The 24,955-nt window shown below is 48.3% G+C and overlaps 1 protein-coding gene across 1 annotated transcript in view; it reads right to left on the reverse strand.

Annotated features, from left to right (window-relative positions):
- LOC104578294 (mitogen-activated protein kinase kinase kinase 3) overlaps positions 1–24,955 on the reverse strand; it is a 53,059-nt gene that overhangs the window by 17,921 nt on the left and 10,183 nt on the right. Inside the window, exons 2-5 of the mRNA XM_088534783.1 lie at positions 20,685–20,764; positions 10,564–10,673; positions 4,632–4,675; positions 3,518–3,617 (exon numbers count right to left, since the gene is read on the reverse strand). Coding sequence (XP_088390909.1) covers positions 3,518–3,617; positions 4,632–4,675; positions 10,564–10,673; positions 20,685–20,688 — 258 coding nt within the window. The 5' untranslated portion in view covers positions 20,689–20,764. The remainder of the gene's footprint in view (positions 1–3,517; positions 3,618–4,631; positions 4,676–10,563; positions 10,674–20,684; positions 20,765–24,955) is intronic.

A 24,955-nucleotide genomic window follows, 5' to 3' on the forward strand; every position in this document is an offset into this window, starting at 1 on the left:
GACCAGGTCAAGGGAAGACTGTGGGCCCTGGCCAGGAGAGATGAGCTTTCATATGGGGAAAGTGCTACCTTATCCATCCAAGGACCACAGTCTAGCCCTGCCAGGCTCTATTTTAGGTGTCTGTATGGCTGCTCTATCTGAACCCCTCAGGGTTTAAATCAAGTTTGTTCTCTCCTGTGTGATAGGAAGGCCATCATCCGCCCCCATTTTGCAGGCAGGGAACTGAGGCCATAGGCAGGCCACTGTTTTCAGATGTTTAGCATCAGGTGGAGCATTATCCTTCCCACCAAGAGGGCCTACCTCCAGCAGCAAAGAGATCCTCCAAAGGTATAGAGACATTCCTATGAAAAGCCAGAAGAAGAGACAGCAGAGAAAAGCATTTAGTATTTTCACCCAGGAGGGAAGGAAAATCAGGTTGTGTAGCCTTTGTTCAAAGGCTCCTTAGATATTTAAGTGTGGAAAAAGACTTCAAGAGGCTTTTCAGAAGGCCTCACCTCAAAATGTCCTACAGCCTGTCAAGGGGGTCAAGCCCTCAGCCAAATTAGATGAGAAAGAGAAAGACATTTTTGGAAAGATGTGAGGAGAAAGTACCCACCCAGTAGCTTCAGGGCTTTCAGGGCTTTAGGGAGGGCCATAGACTTAGGCCATGAATAAACTTTGGGATCTGAATGAATCACTCACAGCCACGGCAGCTATCAGGCAAAGCTGGCATTGAAGGCATGACTCTGTCCACAGAGAGCCCTTTCCTTAAGCAGTAGAGACTAAGAGATACTCTCTCAGTACATTGCCTAACCCTCTTGAAGATCAAAAGGGCAATGCAGGTGTATGAAGCAGGCAAAGTCTTCCTTCTTCTGCTCAGCCATACCAAAACAAGAACGGTGAAATGCTGTTTTCCCTTGCTTCACTCACAAGTAGAATTTGACTCTGAACCATTAGTCCCACTTCTCATCCATCCCTTTACGGTGTTCCTCACAAGTGTTCAGAACAGCAGGCCCTCGGCCTCTGTTTTGAACAAAATGTTCTGCAGGTCACTCCTCCTCACTCCAACATCACAATATTAACACGTTTGCATGCCTGCTTCAGAGGAGCCAAAAACATCAGGCAGAAATTGTCCTCTCCTAAAAGGGACTGCAGCCAGTATTTAGCTTGGCTTTACTTATTACCCACATCTGTCAAGTGGATTTTGCTCCACTTGGCTTCCACGCTGTGGTACACATGTGGGCATCAAGCACAGTTATCTACTAAACATCGAACTCAACACAGATCCATGCTGAAGCACAGAAGCAATCACCAGGGAGCATTTCCAATAACTGGGTTCATTCTGCATACAGCAAGTAACCATTACAAACAGCAAAGTTCATCTATATAGAAAATTCACCAAATGTAGCTTATTAGATTTTCTTTCGTGCTTTTAAATAGCGCACTCTACTAGGGACTAATGTTGTCATATGGGACTTGGCAGCCAATCCATTGCAATCTCACAAGTCGAAGAAAAGTGAGTGCAAAGAACGAGTTTTCACTGACTAGAACACTACTGCTAAATCTCACTGTTTAAGACACACTAGAAAGCCAAAGAATAGTAAGAAACAGGGCAGGGGAAAGTCTTAGAGGTCATTCATCCTCCTGCCTAGTGAAGGACCAAGTGGCATCAACAGTTCTTAACAAAGGTTTGTTTAATCTGCCTCCCAGAAATGGCAGTTCCACCATTTCCCTAGGCTTTAATATTCCTTAACCTTCCCAAATGATGACAAGAGACAGCTCTTGCCTCAGAGGAGATGAGCAAAGGGAGGTCAGAAGAGAACTAGTGGCACATCAAGGTCCAGGGTTCTGCCCAGGGTCACATCACAAGCTGGCAGTGAAGATGGGACAAGTGACGAGGTGACACACAACCACACTTGGTGCCACGGGGCAGGTTAGCTGTGCAAACAGATAAAATTCAGACAGAGCATTTGCCGTAGCAGCTAGCGTCGAAGCCACAGCACTGCCATAACAAGCCTCCACATCAAGGAGCAAGGTTTTGCGCTCCTGCTCATCAGAAAGACGAGCCCAGCCCAGCAGTAACATGTAGACATGCCCATACACCGTGCTGTATGCCCGTGGTCAGGCCCCTGCTCTTATCTATACCAGCCCAAACCCGTTGCTTCCATGGCCCACCAGGATGTGATTCATGCTCCACCCAGCCAGCATGCTCATCTCGTTGTACTCTGCTTCAGGAGTCCTGCTTCCCTGGGATGGGGACTGCCATTTGGTATGGGTTTGGCAAGGGCAGTTGGTCTTAGTGTAATTTTGATCTACAAGGTGCTACAGGAACATCTAATAGCAGCAAGCAAAGAATTACGGCACAGCCTCCTTTGGGTATAAGAAAGGGTGAAACATCTTCTTGTAACAAGTCTGTGGCCAAGCAGTCTCAGAGACTTGCTGTCACCAGACTAAAAAACCTGTCTCACAACATACTAGGAGCCAAACCCCAGGTTGTCACTACGTGGACACATAGGTTACCTTCCTGAAGGTCAGGCTGGTGTTTATAGTGGTGTTTATAGTCATCCAAAGTAACAACTCGAAATTGCCACTGCTCATACCTTTTCTCATAGGTGCAGGTTCTCACAAGGAGGAATTTTTACGCACAGAAAGACAAAATATTGAATCCCTATGACAATGAGGAGTACCCAAAGGCCTGCTTGTGGTCTTGCTATATGTTGTACACATGCCCAGGAAGACAGTCTCTAGCACAGGATAAACTACATTATCTAGGCTTCTATTTGCTGCTGTTGGAAAAAATACCTCTTCCAGTGGAAAGAAACCTGGAATGAAGTGAGTCATTCCTAGAGAATTCAATGTCCGGCTTTTCCCGGGAGGGCTGCTGGAGAATGCCCAAGATTAGAAAACTGACCACATTCAAAGCTACAGACCAGTGGACAGCTTGGTATCAGGAGGTAACTATTATAGGAAAATAGCAACCTTTTTGTGGTCAAACTTCCACCAACAGGGAAGATAAAGAAAAGAGAAAGCTTTCTTCACATCCTCGTTCCCCACTCGTACTTTAATGAAAGGTCCCTAATCATTTGCAATTAACATTCTAATAAGTAAGTTGTCCGTGAAGTTGCATTAGAATTAGTGTTTCCAAGCCCACCTATTCGTCATCTGCCCAGCGTGAACCCAACTGGAGAGTCCAGGGGCTCCAGCTCCGTGTAAAGCTCAGGCCAAGATACCTCACAAGAAACCATTAAACACTCAAAAAGCAGATACCAAGGACCTCCTCTTTCCAGGCAATGCCCTTCATCAGCAGTTTCCATAACGCTTCTTTCAGACACAGTGCTGGGCTCCAAGAACAAGTCATCAAAACACAATCACCTGTGTTATGAGGAAGGTCAGGCTAGAAGGCGCCTCAGCCCTTGAAGGACAAGGAGGATGGAGCAAGGGCACTTTGTGTGGCATATCAAGAGTTTAAGGACAAAACACAGTCCTCTTCGGAAGTGCAGCCACACAGACTCTCCCTTATCAACAAGGAGCACAGTACCTCGTTATTCACACACACCAGGTCCATCGTCTGTCCAAAAGCATCTGTGACTTTCTGCACCACATCTTTGAACTTGACTGGTCTTGGAAACTGGATAATCCTGCATATGCAAACAAATGCAACAGTAATCCCAAATTAGTGAAACTAAACTGGAATTTCAGATTAGACTGACACCTTAGCTAGGAAAAGACCTACACCCTTCTGTCATCAAGTGCAAACCTCACACCTTGTTCTTATGCTCATACAAATGTCATTTGTCTGTGTGTCCAAGAGGAGACTTGGCACACCCTCCAAGAATATCTACCTAAATTCTTAATATATACACTCTGCTGCTTAATATATATTCCCCCTGATGTGAGATATGGATTGGTAAGGAGGTAGGTTACATTACTGCCCTGGAGAAGCCCCAGGCTGATGCACTCCTCAGTGACTTATCATCTGTTTCAGCAAGTGGTTCTGCAGAGGGAGGAGGGATGGCAGAGGTGATGCTGCAGTTTGATGTCCTATGACCCTCACATGCATCAGTTCTACACAGACATATCAGTAGATACGGTCTAGTGCTACTTCCTTAGATTTTCTTTGGCTTTAACATTCACCTTGGAACATCAGCCTGCAAGTTTCCAGCCCTGTGTCCTGCCCTGCCACAGTCACTTGGTATCATACAGAGGTGATCCCATGAAAATGTCAAGCAGGGAAGGGCGGGCAAGCTTTAACTCCCAGCTCTATTTTCATGGGCCCCATGCCCAAAATGTGGTTATCTTAAGTGTCATAGGCTACTAATCAAAGGACATATTTCTGTAGATTTGTAGCTGGGCTGTGGCTCAGCAGGGCTCAAGAATTAGAAGGTGAGAAGGATCCAACCGTGTACCCTCTGTGCCTGGTAAAAAGCACTTAATGATTTCCAGCTCGGAACCACGCTGCCTGCGTGCAAATCCCAGAAGGTATTTGTGGCAGGAGGGATGACTAGGCAAGTCATATAAAATTGCAGTTGATTTCAGGGGGATGAATCCTGCTGTGAGCTCATCTGCAGCTGGCTGAGCCCGCAGGACTTGGCTGGGCTAAAAAAAGGGTAATTTGCGCCTGCACCTGGAAGGGGACCGGGCTGGATTCGTACCTTTTCTCTCCCTCATATTCAAACTTGATCCTGATGTTTCGCTGCTGAAAGAAAGAGGAGAAAACAGTTAGTTCCCAAAGGGCATCCCAGATGGAGTCGCAGATCCAAAGCTCCCAGCAACACACTGGAAAACTCCCCTAGTTGCAGTCTGTTTAGGGCCTTTGAACTCACGGACGTCAGGGAAGCTCCACGCTGCTGATAAAAGAACTTGCCAAAAAAAAAGAAAAAAGAAACACTCTTGTGGAAATGAGGGGACACTCCCTCATCTGTAACTGCGAGTTTTAATACACTGAATTAATACCATTTAATATTTAACATTATATGTAATTAGTATACATAATTAATGCAATGCCCAAGACTACAGGAGCATTTTCACTCACGCGGCTCCTCAGACCCAGTGTTTTAGCCAAGTGCCCTCTTGGCTCTTGTGCCAAGAGCTCCCAGGGGTCTCAAGGCTGCTCAAAACCCTCCTGATTTCCCAGGCCGACTCCGGTGGCTCCAGTTAATGGGTCTCTGTCCCGCCAGTGCCACAAGTCCCCTCCATAGGTGCCTTTCTCCCTGCGCAGGACTCGGGTTCGTGCCGCCGGCGTCTCCGAGGGACGGTCCCCGGCCGGGTGGGTGACAGCCCTTCCGCAGCCCTTATCTCCCGGCCGGGATTCCAGGGTGAAGACACTCTTTCCACCCGAGCCGCGGCACCACCGCTTGGCCCCAGCGAGGAAAAGGAGCTGGCCGGGAGTCCACAGGGTTATTTTTAATCCGACGGCTCCCTGGGTGCTGTAAAAACCTGCCGGCGTTGAGGAAGCTGGGGCTGCAAGGGGCCGGGCAGACAAAAAGCCTAAAACCCCTGGGGGTAACACGCTGCATCACCCAAAACTCAGCGTTTTCGGCTCTTCTCCCCCTGACACACACTGGGTTTGGGGCAGGATGGGATGAACTAGAGCCGGGCGCCGCATCCGCCACCAGATCTCCTGACCCACAAAACCTGGGTGAGCTCCAGCCTCGCTTCTAGAATGAGGTCTGACCCATAAAAATGCCCAACTAGCTCTCCAACAGCCCAAAATTCAAAAGAAGAGGTGACCAAACCCAAAGGCCCAGAAGGTTTTGGAGGGCCAGGCAAATCCGGGTGTTATTGCTCCCTCCAGTTATCTGCTGGAGAGAAAAAGCCAGGCCTTCTAATGCCAGTTTTTATTTGCAACATCCACCTGCAAACAGGGTCAGGACTCGCTGCACGTACTCCATTGTGTCCCTCTCCAAGAGGAGAGAAAACCAGGGCAAGAAGCTTTCGAGGTTTCTCCTTCCAAAGGAGCAGGACACGTAAAGGGAAAAGCTCCTGCTGCTCTGGCCTCGCTGCCGGAAACCTTTCAAATGAGTAAGTTCAAGATGATAAAGTTTCAGCAAGCAGCCAGCGGCTGGGAAAGGCTGGAACACTTGTATAAAACTCCACGGAGAGAAGAAAAGGGGAGGGAAAAGGAGAGGAATAGGAAGAGACCACATCCCTGCTGCATCCTTTTCTTCAGCGGCTTGTAGAAAACCCACTAAATGCTCCTTTCTGTCAAAGAAACCAAGCTCTTAAATGTGTAAGCATTTGAAAAAAAAAAAGGAGGAAAAATGACATACATATAGATCAATACGCAAAAACGTGTATTATGGGGAGCTGGTTACAATTTTATTTGCAATCTTCCCTTGCCTTCCTCAAGTTTTCATCTCACAGATACAGCCAAAGCAGTGAGACAGGGGACCAGCGCCCTGGTTTCGATTAAGGGAGATGTTGGGCAATGGAAAAAAAAAAAGAGAGAAAAAGGCACTTCCAAGTGAGGTGATTCACACTCTTCTGCACAGATTCCCCCAAGAGCCAACTGCTGTTTGCAATAAAAACGCACGTGGAGCACAGCAAAGCCCGCGGCGTCCCTGTGCCTCCTTCCACCCAAGCCGAAGGGGCTCTTCCCTGCTCTCCCAAAGCCACGGCCCTCGGGTGGCCGCTCTGCCTCAGTTTCCCCACTGGACAGAGCAGGGGCAAGGAGCGGGACGCGCTGCTGGAGGAGCAGATGAACGGGGATTCGCGCCGCTGCTCTTCGGGACGGGCCGTCCCTTCCGAGGCAGACGCTGGCCCGCGTCCCCGAACCGCAGCAGGAGATGAGTAACGAGGAGGGATCGCGCCGGAACCCCCCACGCGCCGCGGCCCTCGGGCAACGCGGCCCCGCGCGCGGCTCCTCCGGGATCGCCCCCTTCTCCCGGAGCCATCGGCAGCTCCGAGGTCTCCAGGCACCCACGGTCCTCACAGCCCTTTTCCTCCCCAAAACAGAGCCCAGGACACAGAGGCCAGTGGAAAAAATGATGCCCAGGGGATTCACTGCTCCCTAATGGTTTTGTTTTACGGAGCAGCACAAAGTGTTGATCCTGCCTGGCAAGGCAGAGCTTTCTCCCAGGTGGAGTTTCTCCCCAAGTGTTATAACTTTAGCACTCAAATCATCATCTTACTCAAATTCCTGAGCTTCCCTTGCCTCTGTGAGCTCCAGTGCTGCTCTAGGTCCCTTGCCTCTCCCCCACAGGGACAATCCTGTTTGGAGATGTACCGATGAAGAGCCCTAAAACACAAGCCCTATTTCATTCTAGCGGTCAGTGTGCCTTGTCCTGCATTCAGCTCGCAGGGAAAAGACAAGTCGAGAGCTAATTTACTGCAAGAACAACTTCTGGGTCAGTCTGACATGTGTTGTCCTGTGCCTGCGAAAACGTTCCTCCCCAAAGCTGGGCTTTACAGCCAGGGGAGGGCTTGTGATCCAAACTAGCCGAGGAAACGGGAGCTGCCATCGACAGCAATAGGGGCCCCGCCGACCCTCATCACCGCCACGAGGCACCACACGGGCCACCGGCTTCGTGCTGCTGGTTGCCAAGTGTTATTCACGTAAAATAAATGCATGCACATGTAAATCACCAGGCATAAAATAGATGTGCAAAATCACTGCTTCCCTCTCCTCCGTGCTTTTGCTTGGGCTTTCCAGTTCCTTGTGGTCTCGCTCCCTATCCTGCTCATTCGTTTCCGAAGCGAGTGCAATGCACATCACACACATCTTTCTCGTCCCATCTCCTCCTCCCTCTCTCTCCCACCACGTAAGAGCAGAGCGACTGCTGTACCCAACTCCTTGGTGCCCCCAGGAGCATCCCAAAGGAATCCTTCCAACGATGTCAGAGGATGCAAAGGGAACAACGTCAGGGCAATCTCTCTGTTCCTGGAGAATGACATGTCCCTTTTGAAGATGACCATAGAATCACAGAATCATCATGGTTGGAAAAGACCTTCAGGATCACTGGGTCCAACCAGAAGCCCTTCACCACCAGGCCACAATGGCTCAGACGTGGCAGGATGACGGTGCCCAACTCATCTGACCAGGGCTGGGGAGACTCGAGCTCAGCTACCACATCTGCTGCCTATCTATGGGACAATCCAAGAGAAGAAACTGTCCTCACCACACACTATCCTCATTCCTGGCTTATTCTGGCTATGATGCAGCACTGGATATGCAGGAATGCAGTCTCAGTCCAAACCACATTTGCAAGGAAAGTACACTAAGAACAAACAAACAAACACTGTTTTTTAAACAATTTGTCTAGGGATAAGTTCACTTCAAAAAAAAAATCTGAGACAGAGCTGGCAGTATTTTTGGGGATGAAATATAATGTAGGACACATCGACTCCTTTCCTGTGTGGCCCAGTGCTGCATGACAGGCTGGGAAGTTCATCCACCATCAGGAGGGCTGCAGGGAGCCCTGGGAGAGGCAGAGGAGGCAGCGCTTCTTGTGGAGCTTCTCAGTGGACCAAAAAAATGCCGCAAGCCACAGAAGGACAGTTAGTCAACACATTGCTGCTTAAAATGTTCTCCAGCGGGAAACTGGAGCACTGATTAAAGGATTCCCCTGCCTCAGAAAAGTCTTTTTTTTCTTTCTTTTCAGAAAAAGTTGTCTTAAAAAAAAAAAAACACTAAAAATTCGATGCCCAGAACCCAAGTATTTCAGGGTGAATGTGTTGCTGCAGTGTGGCATGGAAATCTCATTGCTGATGTCCCTTAGGAGGGGAATTTAGGCATGCAAATGCCCCCCGGCGCTGCCCCGCTCTCCATGGAGTCTGTGCCGTGCATCCTTCAGCCCGGGCAGGCAACCTGGTCAAGCAGAAAAACGGGAACACCGAGTACCAGCAACAAGCAGCCCCGGGAGAACAGCAGCACCGCCAAAGCAACCTTTTCCCCCGCCAAATTCTTCACTGAAAACAAGGGAAAACAAGCATCCCAAAACAAGTCAATTAAAGCTTTCGGAGCTGCTAATCCCACCTCCTTTGGCCACTCCCCACCTCGCGGACAAGACTTGGTCATCCCGCCTCGTTCCAGCAAGTCCAACTAGTGAAGCAACCACCTCGGCGCACTCCAACGCCCTTCATCCCGTGGGGCCGGCTGGTCCAGGGCCTGGATGCGAGAGGAGCCGGACGCTGCCTCCTCGCGCCTCCCCATCCCGGAGCTCCGAGGAGCCCCGAGCACGCGGGGGTCTGGGTACGGGCAGGAGGAGAACCGTGAAGGAGGGAACGCTCGCCCAAGCACCAAGGCCGTAGCTGGGACAAACACTTAGATCCCTAGGGTAAAAATCAAGTGCAAGTGGCAGCCAACAGCCCTGAAGCTTTTGCCAGAGAACTACATAATCCCACCGGCGACCTAAGGATAGGGACTGGATGGGTTGAAATGCAAGATTCTTCTACAGTTTTAGGTAACTTCTATACTTAGCAATTCACCCGATGAAAACTCACTTTCCTTGTATCCAACCGACTGTGTATCTATAGCATTTATAGCTAAACGCTATCTATAGCATTTACAGCTTTCAGAAGCGAGAGTGGGATTTTTCTCCTTTTGCAAGAAAAAGCAAATACGCTATTTAAGACGAGTCTCAAAAGCTTCGCCCTCCCCAGCGCGCTCGGAGATGCCTTGGAAGGGTCCCCACCCATCCACGAGCAGCAAAGGCTCCCCCACGAGCCAGCCCCGGCCGCGCCGCGCTGTCCCATCCGCCTGCAGCTGCAAAAAGCCGGCTCCGAATTTCTGCGGTCAGTTTTGTAAACACGTTGGCCGTGTTTCAGCATGAGCTGAGCGCCGCTGCAGCGCTCCAACTTGGCCAGCTGCTGCCGCCAGGACACTCGCTTCCAAAGCGACGTGCAACGTGCGCATGTGCTTTCGTCCGCGTGTGTCTAAGAAACCTAGAGGGACTCGGGAGAAGCATTTTGCGCTCTGGCATCCAGAATTCCTTGTTACTAGCACAAGTGCCACTACAATACACCCCACAGCTGTAAACGACAACTTGTTTCCTACCTTGCTAGGCCCTCAGCGACTGCAAAGTTGATCACAAGCTTATTCTAAGCCATAGCACTAGAAATGGAATTCCAAGTGGATTTGCTTGACTATGTCTCCAACAGCTTCCTGGCCACCTTTTTTCCTTTTTTTTTTTGACCTGGTATTTTGACAACTGAATTCTTTCTATGCAATCTTAGTATCTTATGGCATTTATTCCACACGCAAATAGGATATTAAATCCATCCTCGGCTCTTATGTCAGTGTCAGTGGATAACTCTTCGCATTGCCCAAGGGGCATATTTTCGCTCAACAAATCAAAACTGTATGTGTAGCAGGGCCAAAATGTTTGGGATTAGGAGCATAAAGATAAACATCGGTAATTAATATTTAAACACTTTACGTAAGAGTGACATTCTTCCTCCCAAAAGAGGCTGGGTGTCTACAGCTCAAAGCTGGCAGTCTACCCTTAAACTATCCGATGTGGAACGCGTGCGTGATAAATATTATAACTCGTCAACACCGTCGATATGTAATTGAGTAATCCAAATGTTCAAGCTGCAAACCTCAAGCTCTGCTGCTCTTTGTGGAGCACTCCAGAGACGTCTCACCTGTTTGCCGGAGTGGACACTGTTTTTATTCCTGTTGTTGTCCAGCAGCCCTCCACACTTGCCCAGCGCTGCCAGATCCTTCATAATAGAGTTCAGAGCTTCTTCGGCGTCTGCAAAAGAAGGAGACAATTGAAGTGGGACAGGCAGCCTCATCCTGGAGGGTGCTGAGGCAAGAGGATGGAGCAGACACGCACTGTGAGCACGTCCGGCCTGTCTGACCTGCTGCAACATGAAGAAATTTGGTTGAAAACAGTCCCTCCTCTTTAGCACTTCCACATCTATGGTCATGGTCTCTTAAGGCAGCTATGAACTACTGCATTGAGAAATAGCAATTACAAGTGCAATTCCACCCTCCCTCCCTTTTTTTCCTTTCCATTGAAAACAGGCAGGTGAGGGGAGGGAGTTCAACCTGAAATGCTACGGAAACATTCAAAAAATGTAAAAAAAAACAAAAACAAACATGCAAACAAAAACCCCAACTAACAAACAACCCCCCCCTCACCACTTTCATTTCTAGTTCAGGAAAGAACAAAAGTCTTGAATTCCCCCCCCCCCTTTTTTTTTTTCCTAAAAGGGTCCTCTGGGGAAAGGAATATTTTTCCAGAGAGATTTTTGTAGTAGAAAAAAAAAAAACGTTTTTTTTTTAATTCTTTTTGTGGAGGAGAACATATTAAAAAAAATACACATACACACACAAACAAAAAAAAAAGGCCCCACATATTGCCCTCCAGGAATTTTCCACCAAAATCATCACCACCAAAAATAAAATAAAATAAAATAAAATAAAATAAAATAAAATAAAATAAAATAAAATAAAATAAAATAAAATAAAATAAAATAAAATAAAATAAAATAAAATAAAATAAAATCCTTGCATTTTTCCCATTCCAGCCCAAGTGAGAACACGGCTCTCCTGAACCCGCTGCCCTGGTGCAGCGCCCGCAGCCCCAGGGGCTGCTGCTGGCAAGAGCCCTTGTCCAACCGCTGCTCCCCCAGGCCTGGGGACATCCCCAGATGGGCCCAGAAAGGCCTGCACAGACCCCCCTTTTGGGCCAAGCCGTGGATGCTCTGCAACCAAATCCCAACAGACAGGACCAGGGAAGCCCTGTAACCCAGGACATTCATCCACTTTGTCCCTAGTCTTTCTTTAGGGACACAGGGACTCTTGGGAGCACAGACACAAGTGGAGATGCTGCATAAGCAGCTGGAGATCTGCTCACAGCATCATCGTGGGGATTTCTGTTTAGCTGGAAAACCCAGAGGGGTTTCTGATGCTCAGTAAGTTCATAGTGCATTTTCCTCAGCCTTGCAACTGTATTCTTCCTTCGGTCCCTACCCATCAATTGCATCAATTTTATCCAAACTTTTAGCGTTGCGAGTTTGCCAGGCTTAGGTTTAAAAACTACTGCTGTGATGTCCCCACCAAGACGGTGAAAGTCTTCTATGAAAAGCACAAGATAAGAACCCACCAGCAGCTTTCTCTGCCCACCCAGCGCCGCAGAGCAAGAAGCCTCCACTCGCTTTCAGGAACCGGCTAAAATTAACCCATTTGCAGAAAGCCTCAACCATCCACGGAAGCAGGATACAACCAGGAGCATCAAAAATGGGCCCTGCCTGTCCTGAACCAGGCCTCAGACAGAGGAAGAAGGAACAAGAAGATATTTCTCACATCTAGGGTGTCAACTCAGCCTCTTTGCTCCTCCATCTATTAAAAAGCAGGTGCCAAAGCGCATTCTGAAGCGCATTTTTTGCCCACTTGCCAAAAACAGGATGTACCAATCCAAGCCACGAGAACTGCTAAAAAGTGAGATAAAAATAAACTGCTTCCTATACAAGCATGAAAGGCAGCTTTTTGCCATTGCAGCATGAACTATCTGCATATCAGAGCAGTTTTTCAGCACAAATAAATAATAAAGTACATTTTTTTCACTAGAAATGACTGATAAGTGTGTGTTTGCTAGTCCAGGGGAGCTGCAAGGGCAGAGCGACTAGCGCCGCAGCACGAGGCTGCTCCAGCCTCGCTCCGTGCTCCGAGGCGCCGTCGGAGCAGGGACGCAGTTTGCGTCGTCGCTCGCAGCACGGACGCTTCCGCGCGGCTCTTCCCGACGGCTTCGCGCAGGGCCTGATGCTTTCCAGACGAGCTCTCTTGCCCATCCTCGCTGCTGCTCTCGGGGTCTCCGAGCGGACTCCCTGGAAGGGTGGAGGACTCTGTTCCATGGAAACGAGCAACCAGCGCAGCCAGTCCAAGTCCAAATTCAAGCAAGCCCCAAAGCTCGCTGGATAATTAGATCCAAATGCTGCTCCCAAGGCTCTTCAGCAAGAGGGGCGCCCGACGACGCTTGCTCCCCGCTCGCTTTGGTTCGGGTGAGCGGAGGGCACAAGCTGGATGGCTCTTTCCATGGAGAACCACCTGGAGCCCTGCCCAAGGGACGCGCAAGATCAGGTTCTCCCGATCTGCTCTTGGGAGGCGGCGTTGAGGCAGTGCAGCCAACGCGTCTTCCCTGGATTTTGTCACATCTCCAGAGCAAAACAACAACTGCGAGTTGCACAACACCAGCGAAGTCGCCCACAGAGCTCGGAGGGATTCCAAGACTCAGGGAAAGCTTCAACTTCGCACAGCGCAGGCAGGTTCTTACCCCGCACAACCTTCCGGCCCTGCATCGTTCCCATCCCTGTACTGCACAAATGCACCTAGCAGAGCTGCAGGTTGATGGCAAAAATTGCTTGTAAAATGAACCAACTCTTTGCCCAGCAAGGCATGTCCATACAAACACTCCTGCTACAGAAGAGCTGGGCAAATTAAAAGTCATGACAGAGCCAACAACACTGTGACATCTGCTTGGCAAAAATCTGGTTTAATTTCTGTGTTGCCCTAAAGCAGTGTGGAGGCTTTTAATCCCCACCACACGAGAAGGTGTGTTCTTTCTCCATCACAGCATGACACAGGTGATTTGTGCCATTAAAAAAAGAAAGATTTTTTTTAAATAGCAAATAACACCAAAGTGAAGTTGATGAACCCAAGCAGTTTCAGTCAACAAACAACTTGAAGTAAAACTGCAGCCAAAGAAGTTCAAGGACTGTGCTTATGATTCAGTGATCACAATCACTTTTACCTAAGAGGCTGAGCAGCTACATCTCCAATTACTGCATCCCCCTCCCAAACTGTCTCCTTCTACCCACATGCACGGTTCTTCCCCAAGAAGAAGGTCTGCTTTGTCCTTTCAGTGGCAAGCAAAAGACGGAGGGAGAGCGGAGATCAGGATATTCAGCATTGGCAGAAGTCAACCACAAAGTAAAATCCATTCCATTCAAAAAGCCGCACTGTGACACATCCCTCTGCCCTCCATACATGTTTCCAGAGCTGCCACCCAGCTTCGGTTCCAGCGTGCGTGCAGAAGAGAGGAACCTGGAGTTTCACTCTTAGTAGAGCTTTCAGTCTCACTAGAGCCGGCTTCCTTCTGAATGAGAAAAATAAGGCAGAAATAATGAGCCTGAAGGTCAACCCGGACCACCCAAAACAATTCGAGAGTCCAGAGAGAAAGCAAGTGAAGAAGGGACAAAGGAATGATTTAGCTGTGCTCAGATGGTCTAGACAGTGCTGTTATTGTTGGCTTCGCTCATAGGTCATTACTAAGAGGCGGCGTACGGTAGTTCCATGAGGCTGCTGCCATCGACCATGCACAAAAATAAAAAGCACCAGCTGTAGGAAGCATATGAGAAAAGGCTGCAAAAGTGAGATGGAGTCTGGTAAAACATCGCCCAGTCTGATTTCAGCCCCTCTCACAGGGCTTCAGCTGGGGAAAGTCAGGGAAAAACCCTGGGTGTTGGGGAAGGCAGAACATCATCTTCTGAGTCAGCACAGAGCCAGGGCCGTGGCATGTAGCTCAGGGGCTGCATGCTGGCACATGTGCTTCTGCTTGGAGCAAACGTAAAACCGCAGCTGTGACCGCTTGTGGTCACTGAAGATGCCACTGTGCTTTTCGCAGCCATGGTGGTGACAGCCCGGTTCGGTCACGGCCCGTGTAAATTCCAGCGGTGCCATCGCTAGCGTCCACCTCTCCAGAAGAGAGCAACCACTGGGTATATTCTGATTTGAGACATCCAGGCCTTAATCATTTACCAAAACGATGTATAAGATCCATTACCTCAACACCACGCAGTGCCCTGCAAAGGTCAGTCCTTGTCCTGATGGGCTTTCAGCTAAACCATCAGAGAAGAAGAGAGATGAACTGTCATTTAGGTTGCACTGTAAGATGAGAAACAGAGATGGACGAGTCTTGACGAAGACTGTACAAGTTTGCAGCCAGAACTGAACGTGTGAATGGATTTTAAGCCCAGAAAGGACCTAACTTGCCCTAACCTTCCTGACTGCACATAAAGGCCACAGAAATTCATTGAGCAGTGTCTAAAACATGGTCTTGACCTGGGATCAAGCAAAACGTTTTCTTTTGAAAAGCTGCCCAAAAAGATCTCTTTGAAGATTGCTTCAAGTATTATCTCCAATACCCTCACTATAACACATACTTTTTTAAACTCCAGCTAGATGGCTTCATATTCTACTTGTTTGCCTTGATATACCTGTACCTTTTATAAAGATCTGCTAGCAGAAACCTTCCCCCACATCATCTGCAGGCACTGAGACTGAGATCCCATCCCTTTTTAACCCCTCTTCGTTTAACTAAATGAATTGGGAACGCATCAGTTCTTACATTTGAGCAGCCCTTAGTTCATTCCTGTAGCTCCTTTTCTTTACTTACAGTTGCACTGTGAGAAGGGAACAGTCTTGACCCACATATTGCAGCACTTGGACCACAAACAACCCGGACTGTCTTCACCAGAAAGTACATGTTCTACCAGGCCCACCTTGGCTTTTCTGCATCAGGGAACCAGACAGTACTAACTTCCTACATGAAGAAGGTTTCAAACAACCTGCTTGCGAAGACAAACGCTGCCCTTCCTCAAAGCAGGGGCCATGAAAAGGCTTTTACTGGGGAAAAAACAGCATCCCAGACGGGGAAAGGACTCAGACCATAGGGTTTCCTCAGCGGCTAAACATCTTCAGCAGATACGGACTGCCACCAACGTGGTGAATACCTGAAGGGATCCTATCACAGTGACCATCCTAGTCAGTACTAGGAAGATGACAGGGACGTCCTGAGCTGGAAGCACAAGGTCAAGGTATAAACCACAGAACACGGCTTGGACCGTAGCAAGCCCCTAGGCAGGTACAGGAATGCGATCCCACCTGCTACAAACACCACTCTGCAAAGCATCCCCCTTAAAAGCACTATCTTAAAGCCCTAAAAATATCCTATCCCTAAAAATAACTTGTGGCAAAACAGATTGCTCTGTGCATCCATCTAGTGACAGATGCAGATGAGCCCCAATTTAAATGAAACCCAAATGCCTCTAAGTAGAGCAGCAGTGTTTAGGATCTGCTTATCTTATTACAATATTTAATTATTCCATAACTTTTACCCAGTTCAGATTGCAATACACCGTAGCAGCCACCAGCACCTTCCCTTTGCAAGTCAAAGGCTTGAAGCACCAGGATCCTGTTCTCCAGGGAAGGAGAACCAAGGAAGGATGATGCCAAAGGCTGCACCTTCCGATACAAGTGTTTACTAAATTGTTGGTGGTTTTAGGGCACAGTCAGACCATCCCTGCCTCCTACTCAGATGCCACATGCTCAGGTGACCCTTACAACCACTGTAAAGCTGCATGGTCCCAAAGGTCCTACCTGGGATAGAAGCGCCTCTTCTCCTCCCATCACCATGAAAAAAGGGGGCAGGAACAAGTGGCCAGGAATGAGCTTGCAGGGGGAAGGCAAAAATCTGGTTAAAACAGCTAAACCAGTTGTCATGTGCAACAGTGACATTTTTACACATGAAACACCAAACACAGGACTCTGTAGTCCCTATTCTGGGGGGGGAAGACAGTTTGGCCACAAGCAAGGCAGCACTATGAGTCCACAGAGCCAGGAATTTTGTTGACCAATGGTTTTTTTTTTTTGACTAGCAGCCCATGCCACCAGCTATCAAGGAGCATGAAAAGGCCTAAAGCCCCCAGAAACTGAGGAGAAACTTAATTCAACCTTGTTGGCTCCAGCTGTGGAACATGTCCTAGCCCTGCAGCAGGAGGGTGGCTCCCAGGGCAGCTGCAAGCAGGGTACAGATGCTTAAAATGTAGAATCACCACATTTAAGAAGGCTTTGGTTACCTATAACTCCACTGATTTTTTTTTCTGAAAAAGGTCTTTTTTGTTCAACGGCACAGGGCATTTTCTGCTGCAACATCTGCATTGCAAGCTCCTCACCACTTCACAGGTACCAACCACAGGCACCCTTCCTCCCACAACATTTCCCTTCTTTTTGCTCTTTTTGCTCTTTTTTAACCCTCCTCTCTTCTCCCCGGACACTAGTTACATTTTCCTCTCCCCCTGCCTAGTAGTTTAACTTAATTAAACGCAGGGCACTTTTCCCGGCTGCCTTTAGCTTGAAATTTTCACCGCTTCTGAGAAAGGGCTAATGTGCCCAAAGGGCGGCCTGTTTCTTTTTATTTTTTTTTCCCAGTTCTATCAGTTTGGTCTAATAAAAAGATATTAGCTTTTGCCACAAGCCACCCCTCTCTGGAGCCTCGTTGAAAGGCGAAACGTGGGTTATTTCCCTGGCTGCCTCCGAAGCCTTTGAAGGTTATTTGAGTGCCCGTAACGACCTCCAGCCACCTCCGACGCTCAGAGCCACCGTCCCCAGGCCGCAAATTTGCAGTCTGTGGCTGCAGCGGCCTCGACACGGCGATGCACGTGTGGTCCTGCTTCTCCCGGTGCCCAAAGCACCCGGTTTGACCCCAAATAGGATCCTGGAAGGCCACGGCAGCAGGGAGGGAGAAAGAGTTCATTGAACTCCGACACATCTATGAAGATGACAAAACCTAAGCTAAGAAGCTCAATGTGCTCTGCAAGAAGACAAACTGCTGCGGTTCAACGTCCTTTTTTTTAATAGCTCTTAGCCTTCCAAGAGCAAGAGAACTCCACTTGATACAGACTCAGGAATGAGGAAAACAAGACATGGAGGAGGTGAGAGAAACCACCATCTGCAAACAGGGGGATGTGCAGAGCTGGTGTCTTCTCTAGCCATGGAACTGGGGTAGTTTTCCTATTTCAGCAGCCTCAGAAAAACACTGAATTGGGGTTAAGAAACTGAATAGGGGACAAGCCCATGACTACCCAGAAGAGCCCCCTTCTCCTTAAGCCTCCTGCTTTGTCTTCTCCCAGGCCATCCTACGGCCAGGGTACTCATCACCAGCCTCGTGCCAAGACAGTGCTGAAAACAAGGACCATCTCCCCTCCCCAGCACATCGGATTGCCTCTCTGCTGCAGCAGGAATCAGACTTCCTCCAGAAAAAAAGGTACATGACCCCCAAACCTTAGGGTTATATGGACAAATGTGGAATGGGAGAGACTGAGAGCCCCACATTTTTAGCCTTAGAAACACACAGCACACACAGCATTTCGTAACCAGAATTAAGAATGCTTGCATTATTTTTAAACAACAAAATTACACAATAAAAGGTTGTGGTTTATTTTCCCTGTTGCTTTTACTGTGATGTAGTGTTTAAACAAAGCAGTTTATAACCTCCATTGACTGCAGTCCCATTGGAGACACGGAGATCTTTATAGGCTTCACACCCATGCACTGCTGACCAGGTATATTTTGTTCACGTGACAGAGGCCATGGAGCCTTCCCAAAGCTGCTTCCACATACAATCCGTGGCTCCATCCTGCTCTTCTCACTGCCCTCCTTTTCCATGCAGGGAAAGGTCAAATGCTTCAGTACAAAAGTTGCACATCTGGGGTAAGGAGCCCCATAGAGATGCTCACCAGGACTCCATGCTGTTTAAAGCCAAAGCATGAAGCAAAACCAGATCAGTTCTGCCCCAGATTTCTAGCCCATAACCAGTTGTCTTTGCCCTTGGACACTGCAGCCTTCTGTCCCACCTGCAGGAGAGACCTCCAAGTACTTCAAGACAGCACTAAAAGAACAGATACTAGCATCAAGTAGACACAGCCATGACTATGTCTACACACCTTAAGAGGACACAGTGCCAAGGAGCCCTGCACAAGCTGGTCGCAAGCCAGCGCGCGCAGAGATACGTCCTGGACCCACGATGGCAGAGCAACCTCTCCACAGCCCTACGATGCCACCACTATGGAGAGGTAGGTCAAGCAGCCCTGCATCACGCGTGGGGTAATGTCAGAGCCGGAGCCCGTGGAGAAGACAGAAGTTCCCACTTCCATCCTACGGTTTCCACATGAGGTCATGAAACTTCACATGTCCAGGAGTGAAAAGTGCTACCCTGAAGTCTGAGCCACTGACAGGACTGCAAGTGTGATCCGAGGGAGCAGGGCAGACCTGGAAAGAGCCTCAAGAGATCACCTAATCCAACACATCTATGTGTCACCTAATCCAACACATCTATGTGCTCTACCAGAAAGGAAGCAATGAAACAACTCCGTATTTCCTGCTCTTCCCTGGAAAACACTCCAACTTCCCACTGCGTAGAAAGGAAGCAAGCTCACACATAAAATGGGGAAATGAAAGTTAAATGCTCTAAATCTAGGTAAATCTTTCATGCACCAGCAAGACTGATGCAACGATCCTTCAACCAACAGACACCACTCGGTAACACTAATCAGGTCTCTCTGACTCAAAACAGGGTCAACTCCATGAAGCACTGTCCTTCACCTCTAAAAATGATCATCTTTGCAAGGGATCTGCTACAAAAATCCACAAAAATTCTCTCAGAGAGTCCTGCTGGGCCATCACAGAACGCCCACACACAAGGGTGAGCACAACTGTGGATGTGCCCCACAGACCCCTCTATATTCAGCCTGCACACCCCAAAACACAGTGACAGGATTAGAAAAGGGTGCTCCTTCCACTGGAGGAGCCACCGCAGTGACAGCTCTATGCAAATGCATGCAAGGTAGCTACTTCGAAGCTGGTTTGAGGACTTTTCATCAGCACTTGCTGCTGCAGAGACTCAGGCCTACAAGGCTCAAGTTCCCCTTCCAGCTAGAGACACCAGGGAAACAAAAATAAAAAGAAGTTCCCAAGTCAACTGCCTGCTAAGAACTACACTGGAGTCACCAATTCAGAGCAAGTGAGAACTTTCCTTCTTTAAGAAAAAAAATTGCTTTGACAAAACAGTGGCTTTAACCTTCTAAGTGAAAATTTCTCTAAAATGTTTGGGGTTTTCCCACTAGTGCTTTCTAAGTGAAATTTGTCATTCTTTCAGGTTTGGACTTTCTTCTCCCTTCTGTTTTGCTTTACTTTGCTTCAAACGAGTGCTCTTGCTCCCTTTTCCCAATGTATTTTGCTAGGGAAAAGAGAACAGCAAATTACATTTCTCCCAGTCTCATTTTTTTGGCATCAGATGTGTGCTGAGCAGATTACAGGCCCTCGAGCAGGACATGGTTGTTTCTCTGCAGCTGTTGTAGGACTTTGCAAGAGTAACGCAGGGAGCCTGATGGCCCAAGGGCACTTGAACCTCACATGTATTACGTGCAGGAGACACCACCACCTCTCTGGTTATTCATGTGCTAAAATTGAGCTAGAACAACTTTCAAGAGGTTCCAATTTCTGTTATAACAAAGCTTTCTTTAGCAGAAGAGAAGGTCAAAACTATGATGTACCTCCAGAACCATAGGTAATCCTCACTTAACACATCTCTCTCACTACTGCAGGGCCCCTGATATACTACTGTGTTACTCCAGGAGAAAAGAGAAAAGGTGCAAGTAAATCAGATCATCATTCAGATAAGCAATATATGGGGGCTCTGTTTGCAACTGAAGCATTCTTGGAGAAGTGATACAGGGAATGAAAATACAGGGGTACATGGAATGCTCAGAAATACACAGTAGAGTTGGAAAAAGACTCCAGTTTCCCCCTAGAACCAATTTGTGCAATTCTGTCAACACTGAAATAGAAAAAAAATAAAACAAGATAATTTTTAACCAAGGCATCACATCAGCATCTCCCACCACGTTGTCATGCCAGGCAACCCCAACCAAAATAATCAGGCTGTAGCAAATTAATTGCTTTAAGGGAATCCAGTTCTTACCCATCTTTCCATCTACATCAGGCCTCCATTCCAGCGGTCCCAGACGCTTGCAGCTTATCCTCCACTCTCAAGCATCCACCCTGAAACAAGAAGCATGCACAGAGTTTACATGTGAACATGACAACTGGGATGGATAGAGACCAAAAGGGACCGCCCTTAAAAACATACACGTTTGCACATCACTACCTTGGAGTAATGAGATTACACGTGTGACAGGTAGAGAAGGACAAAGAAAACTTGCCCGTTTAAAGAATAAAAAGGGTTTGCAGTGGGAAGCAACACGCTCACATCAACGCTGTTGTTGCAACAGTGTCCTTAGCCCGTTTCATTTTGCAGCAAGCCCACGGGGTGCCGCTTGTTCGGAGGACGGACGGAGAGCTGGAGCAGAAGGGCAGTCTCGGAGGCAGCCGGGATCAAAGCAACACCCTAAATTTAGGCTTTCCCAATTGCAGCCAAGCTTCCTGAAGGCTGGAGCAGCGAGACGCCCTTGCTCTGCAGCCGCTGCAGGCAACCCTGCCCTGCAGTCAATGAGCATGGCATGTGCCAAGGCACCTACACACGCGCCGCAGCGCTCATGTGCCACGTGTTGCACAGAAATGGCACAAAAAGGCCGTCCCCACGAGAGCCCAGCTCGGCCAAATCCATGCACGGAGCGAACGCAAACGCTGATGTGAGCCACGACCGCCTGCAAACGCGGATTCAGGTTTTCTGCAGCGCCAGAGCCTCCGGCGCACAGGAGGATATTTATCCAACCTATTTTGAGAGAGACGAGCAGGAAGGGAAACCGATAAGCAAGCAGTGCTGGCAGAGAAGTGCATGTGCCACTGAGTGCACTGTTCCTTCTGCTGCTGCAGCTTCCTCCCCAAAGAGCAGCATTTAACCCAAAAGTGCAACCCCGCGGGGCGCACGGCTCCATCCGCAGCGCAAGGAAGCTGCTAACAGGCTGGAAAAGGTTTAAAATCCCGTCTTGCAAAAGATGGGATGATCTGCACGGGTTGATCTGCGCAGGAGGGAACAGAAAGCCACAAAAGCAGGGTAAAAAACTCCAGCTGATTGCAGCGAGAAACAGGAAACGGCCGAAAGCCTCGCTGCTTTTGCTTTCAAAATGAATGCGACACTTCCAGCAATTAGGACGTGCGCAGATGGTTGCACGAAGGGCCACAGGCAGATAGCCTAAATTTGACCCGAAATTCCCGGGCTAGCCTGGGTTAACTTTCCCAATGGCTCTCTGGAGCCTTTTCAAAGACTCTAATGACAAGGCAGAGGCCCTCGGCAGAACTCAGGCAAGTGAAATACGGCCCTCGGTTGCAACCCGTGAACTTGCATCTCTGTAAACCAAAGCGACCAGACAGACCCGCAACTGGTTACCAGTTTGGGGATCTGCATCTAGCCACAAAAGCACATGCCCAAAAGAAGCAGAGAGACAAATTCCAGGGGAAAAAAAAAAAGTGATTTTTTTCCTCCTGCAGAACCCCATTTCCTTCTTTCTACGACATCTCCACCAGACCAAACTCCCAGGAGCTCATTGCCCATCTCCCATCCCGAAAGCAGCCCTCACGGGCAGTGCAGAGAATCTTCACAACCACAGAGAGGAAAAAGTTACTGTATTTTAAGCAAGTTTCTAAATCCCAGAGGCAGCCAGCCTTCAAACTGGATCATGAACGCTGCTGATTTCCGTGGCTTCCCAAAAATACATACTAGCGGCTTCCTGTTAGAGAAGGACAAATTCCTGTTTCTAGTACAAATTCTGCCCTTTTATTATCTCCCTGGAAAAAAAAAAAAGAAAAAAAAGGAAAAAGCCTGTTTCTACTCCGATGCACTTCAAAGCAGCATCTCCCCACTCCTCCCACCACGCTCTCCTGTGGAAAAAAAGAAGCTTTGATTGCACCAAGCTGGACTTGCTTCTGCAGCCCAAACGGCTCAACATCACTTGGCTACTGCAGTGCGGATTGTTTATCCACCCAGGAGCCATGGACAAGCTTCCCGCTTCAAAATCCATATCGGAATTTAATCCCAGTTCCTTAATCCCCATACTCCAAGGTTCCCATGTAAAATACAGCCTCTGAGACGGGGTGTCTCGTCACTACGAACAAGTCGCGTCTCCCACTGCGGAGCGTCACCCACAGGCTTCCAAAAACCTATTCCAGGCCGAGCACCACTTGCATTTCACTTTGACGGTGCAGGACAGGCCACCACGACAGGAAAAGAAGCCACAGTTGCCCCTGAACCACGGCTCGGCTGGAAAGCTACTCAATCCAGCGTTGCTAAAATTGGGACTTTCCTTGTTTTTTCAAGCAGCAGGGAACAACATGTTGGGCTCAGAGAGTTTAACAAGCAAGAGTCAAGCGGAAAAAATCTCTCTTTTTTAAGGGTTGACCACATTAACTTTCAGCAAGTTTCCGGGAGTGCTGCCAAGGTGCTGGAGTTTTGTATACTACGGAACTGTTAAAAATATTATTGTAAATGTTATTTTCAAAAAAGCTTCAGAGGCCAGGGCTGGGGGAGTGTTAAAAACAACAGCAAAGCAAGTGAGATTGTTTTAACTGTGACAATAGGACATACGCACACCGATAGCCTGGGCAAACAGCCTGCAGGTTTGTCTTGGCCAAGATGCCTCCGAATGCACAAAATGAACGTCTGGAATATTACAGGTTGGCTGTCATCATCTCAACCTCATCCTTATAGCTTTGTTCTAGAAACCACAGGGCATTCAATGCTGTGCTCATACAGGTGCCCTGCACAAGGCATTAATATCAGGAGCTACTCGAAAAAACAGATAAATTTGGGTTATACTTTAGAGATGCACAAATCACCCCAGTACACGTAAGGGGCCAGCCAATGCCCCCAAAACTATATTTGTTGAAAGCCAACAAGTGGCTGTGTAGGAACACATGTGAATATACAACAGCGTTGGTTTTGGGCAGAGATCACAAACTTCCGGACACTCACAAACAAAGAAACAAGCTGAAGGGTTAGAAAGGACTCTCTATCAGCAACAAGCAGGTAACACAACCCTTTGGGGCCAAGGCTTATCTGTTTTACATATACATAAAAGGGAAGTCAAGCAGAGTTCCAGAGAACACATGTGGTATGTGCTGGTATGTAAAATCCACCATATGAATATGAACTTGCACCAAGGTTTACATCTCCCCTGCAATTGCAACTTGTTACAGAGAAACAGCTTCTTCCAGCCACTAGCAGAGCTGAAGCAAAGTGCCAATACCCTGATGACACCCTGATTAAGCCCAGCTCTTAGAAGATTCCCTCTAAAAGCAGCTCTACTCTTCAGTGTGCCCAAATTCAAGATTTAGACCCCCAGTCCTCTCTGCTGAGGATGAAGCTCTCCAGCACTGCTCTGCATCCTTCGCCTTTTCACAAGGCAAAATCCTGTTCTCCAACAATTTTTTTGTGCACTTGTGAAGCAAAGACACAAACTGTGACACAGGATATACCAACAGAAACCCCTTTTGGTTTCCCTGAGCATAGCCCCTAAGCAGACAGCAACACAGAAGAAGTATCTCTAGATATATAAGATAAAAGCCAAGGCAGAGAAGCATTAAGATTTCTTCCATCACACTTTTTTTCCTCCCCTTTTTTGGGGTGATTATTTTTATGTTTCAGCAAAAATGACAAGAGGCTTTCTGGGGAAAAAAAAATTCAATCAGAAAAAGTATTTCTGAAAAAAGCGAAGTTTCCGACTTCTTTCTCTATGTCCCTGGAAGAAAAAGAGGAAGAAAAAGGAGCAGAAACCAGAAAGGGGGAAGAGATACAAAAACATTCAGATGAAGTATGCCCTCAGAAAAGCTTTTCTCTCAGGGTGAAATTTTTCCTGGAAAAAGGAAATGGCAGAAAGAGGTCTACACAGCACTGACTCCCGCTATCTGGCATCAGTAACGAAGCATCTTCACAAATGAAGTCCTGCTCCGGGAGCTGTAAAACCAATGTGCAATGGAGAATCCCTCCCAAGAGTTGGAGACTGCTGGACTTTTGCTCCGGGGACTCAGACATCAAATTCCCTCCAAAGTTGAGGACAGCCAGGAACCAACACCATGCCTGTGACTTGGCTCCCTAAGAGCACCAATGTCGTTACACACTTCATGACTGGTCCAACGTGCTCGAATGTGGAGGTTCTCACTGACAGAGCAAGCTGTGGACCAGCAAAGATGGAGGTCCATCCCACTGCCTATGCTGGCAGCCGGCACAGGCCGCACGGTGCCAGCTCTGCTGGGATGGTCCCCAGGCCTTTGCAGACACCGAGCTGCCTGTCACCA

This window comes from Tinamus guttatus, unplaced genomic scaffold, assembly GCF_059628265.1.
Source record: "Tinamus guttatus ecotype Peru unplaced genomic scaffold, ASM5962826v1 Tinamus_guttatus_pri_ptg000599l, whole genome shotgun sequence".
Lineage (NCBI taxonomy): Eukaryota > Metazoa > Chordata > Aves > Tinamiformes > Tinamidae > Tinamus > Tinamus guttatus.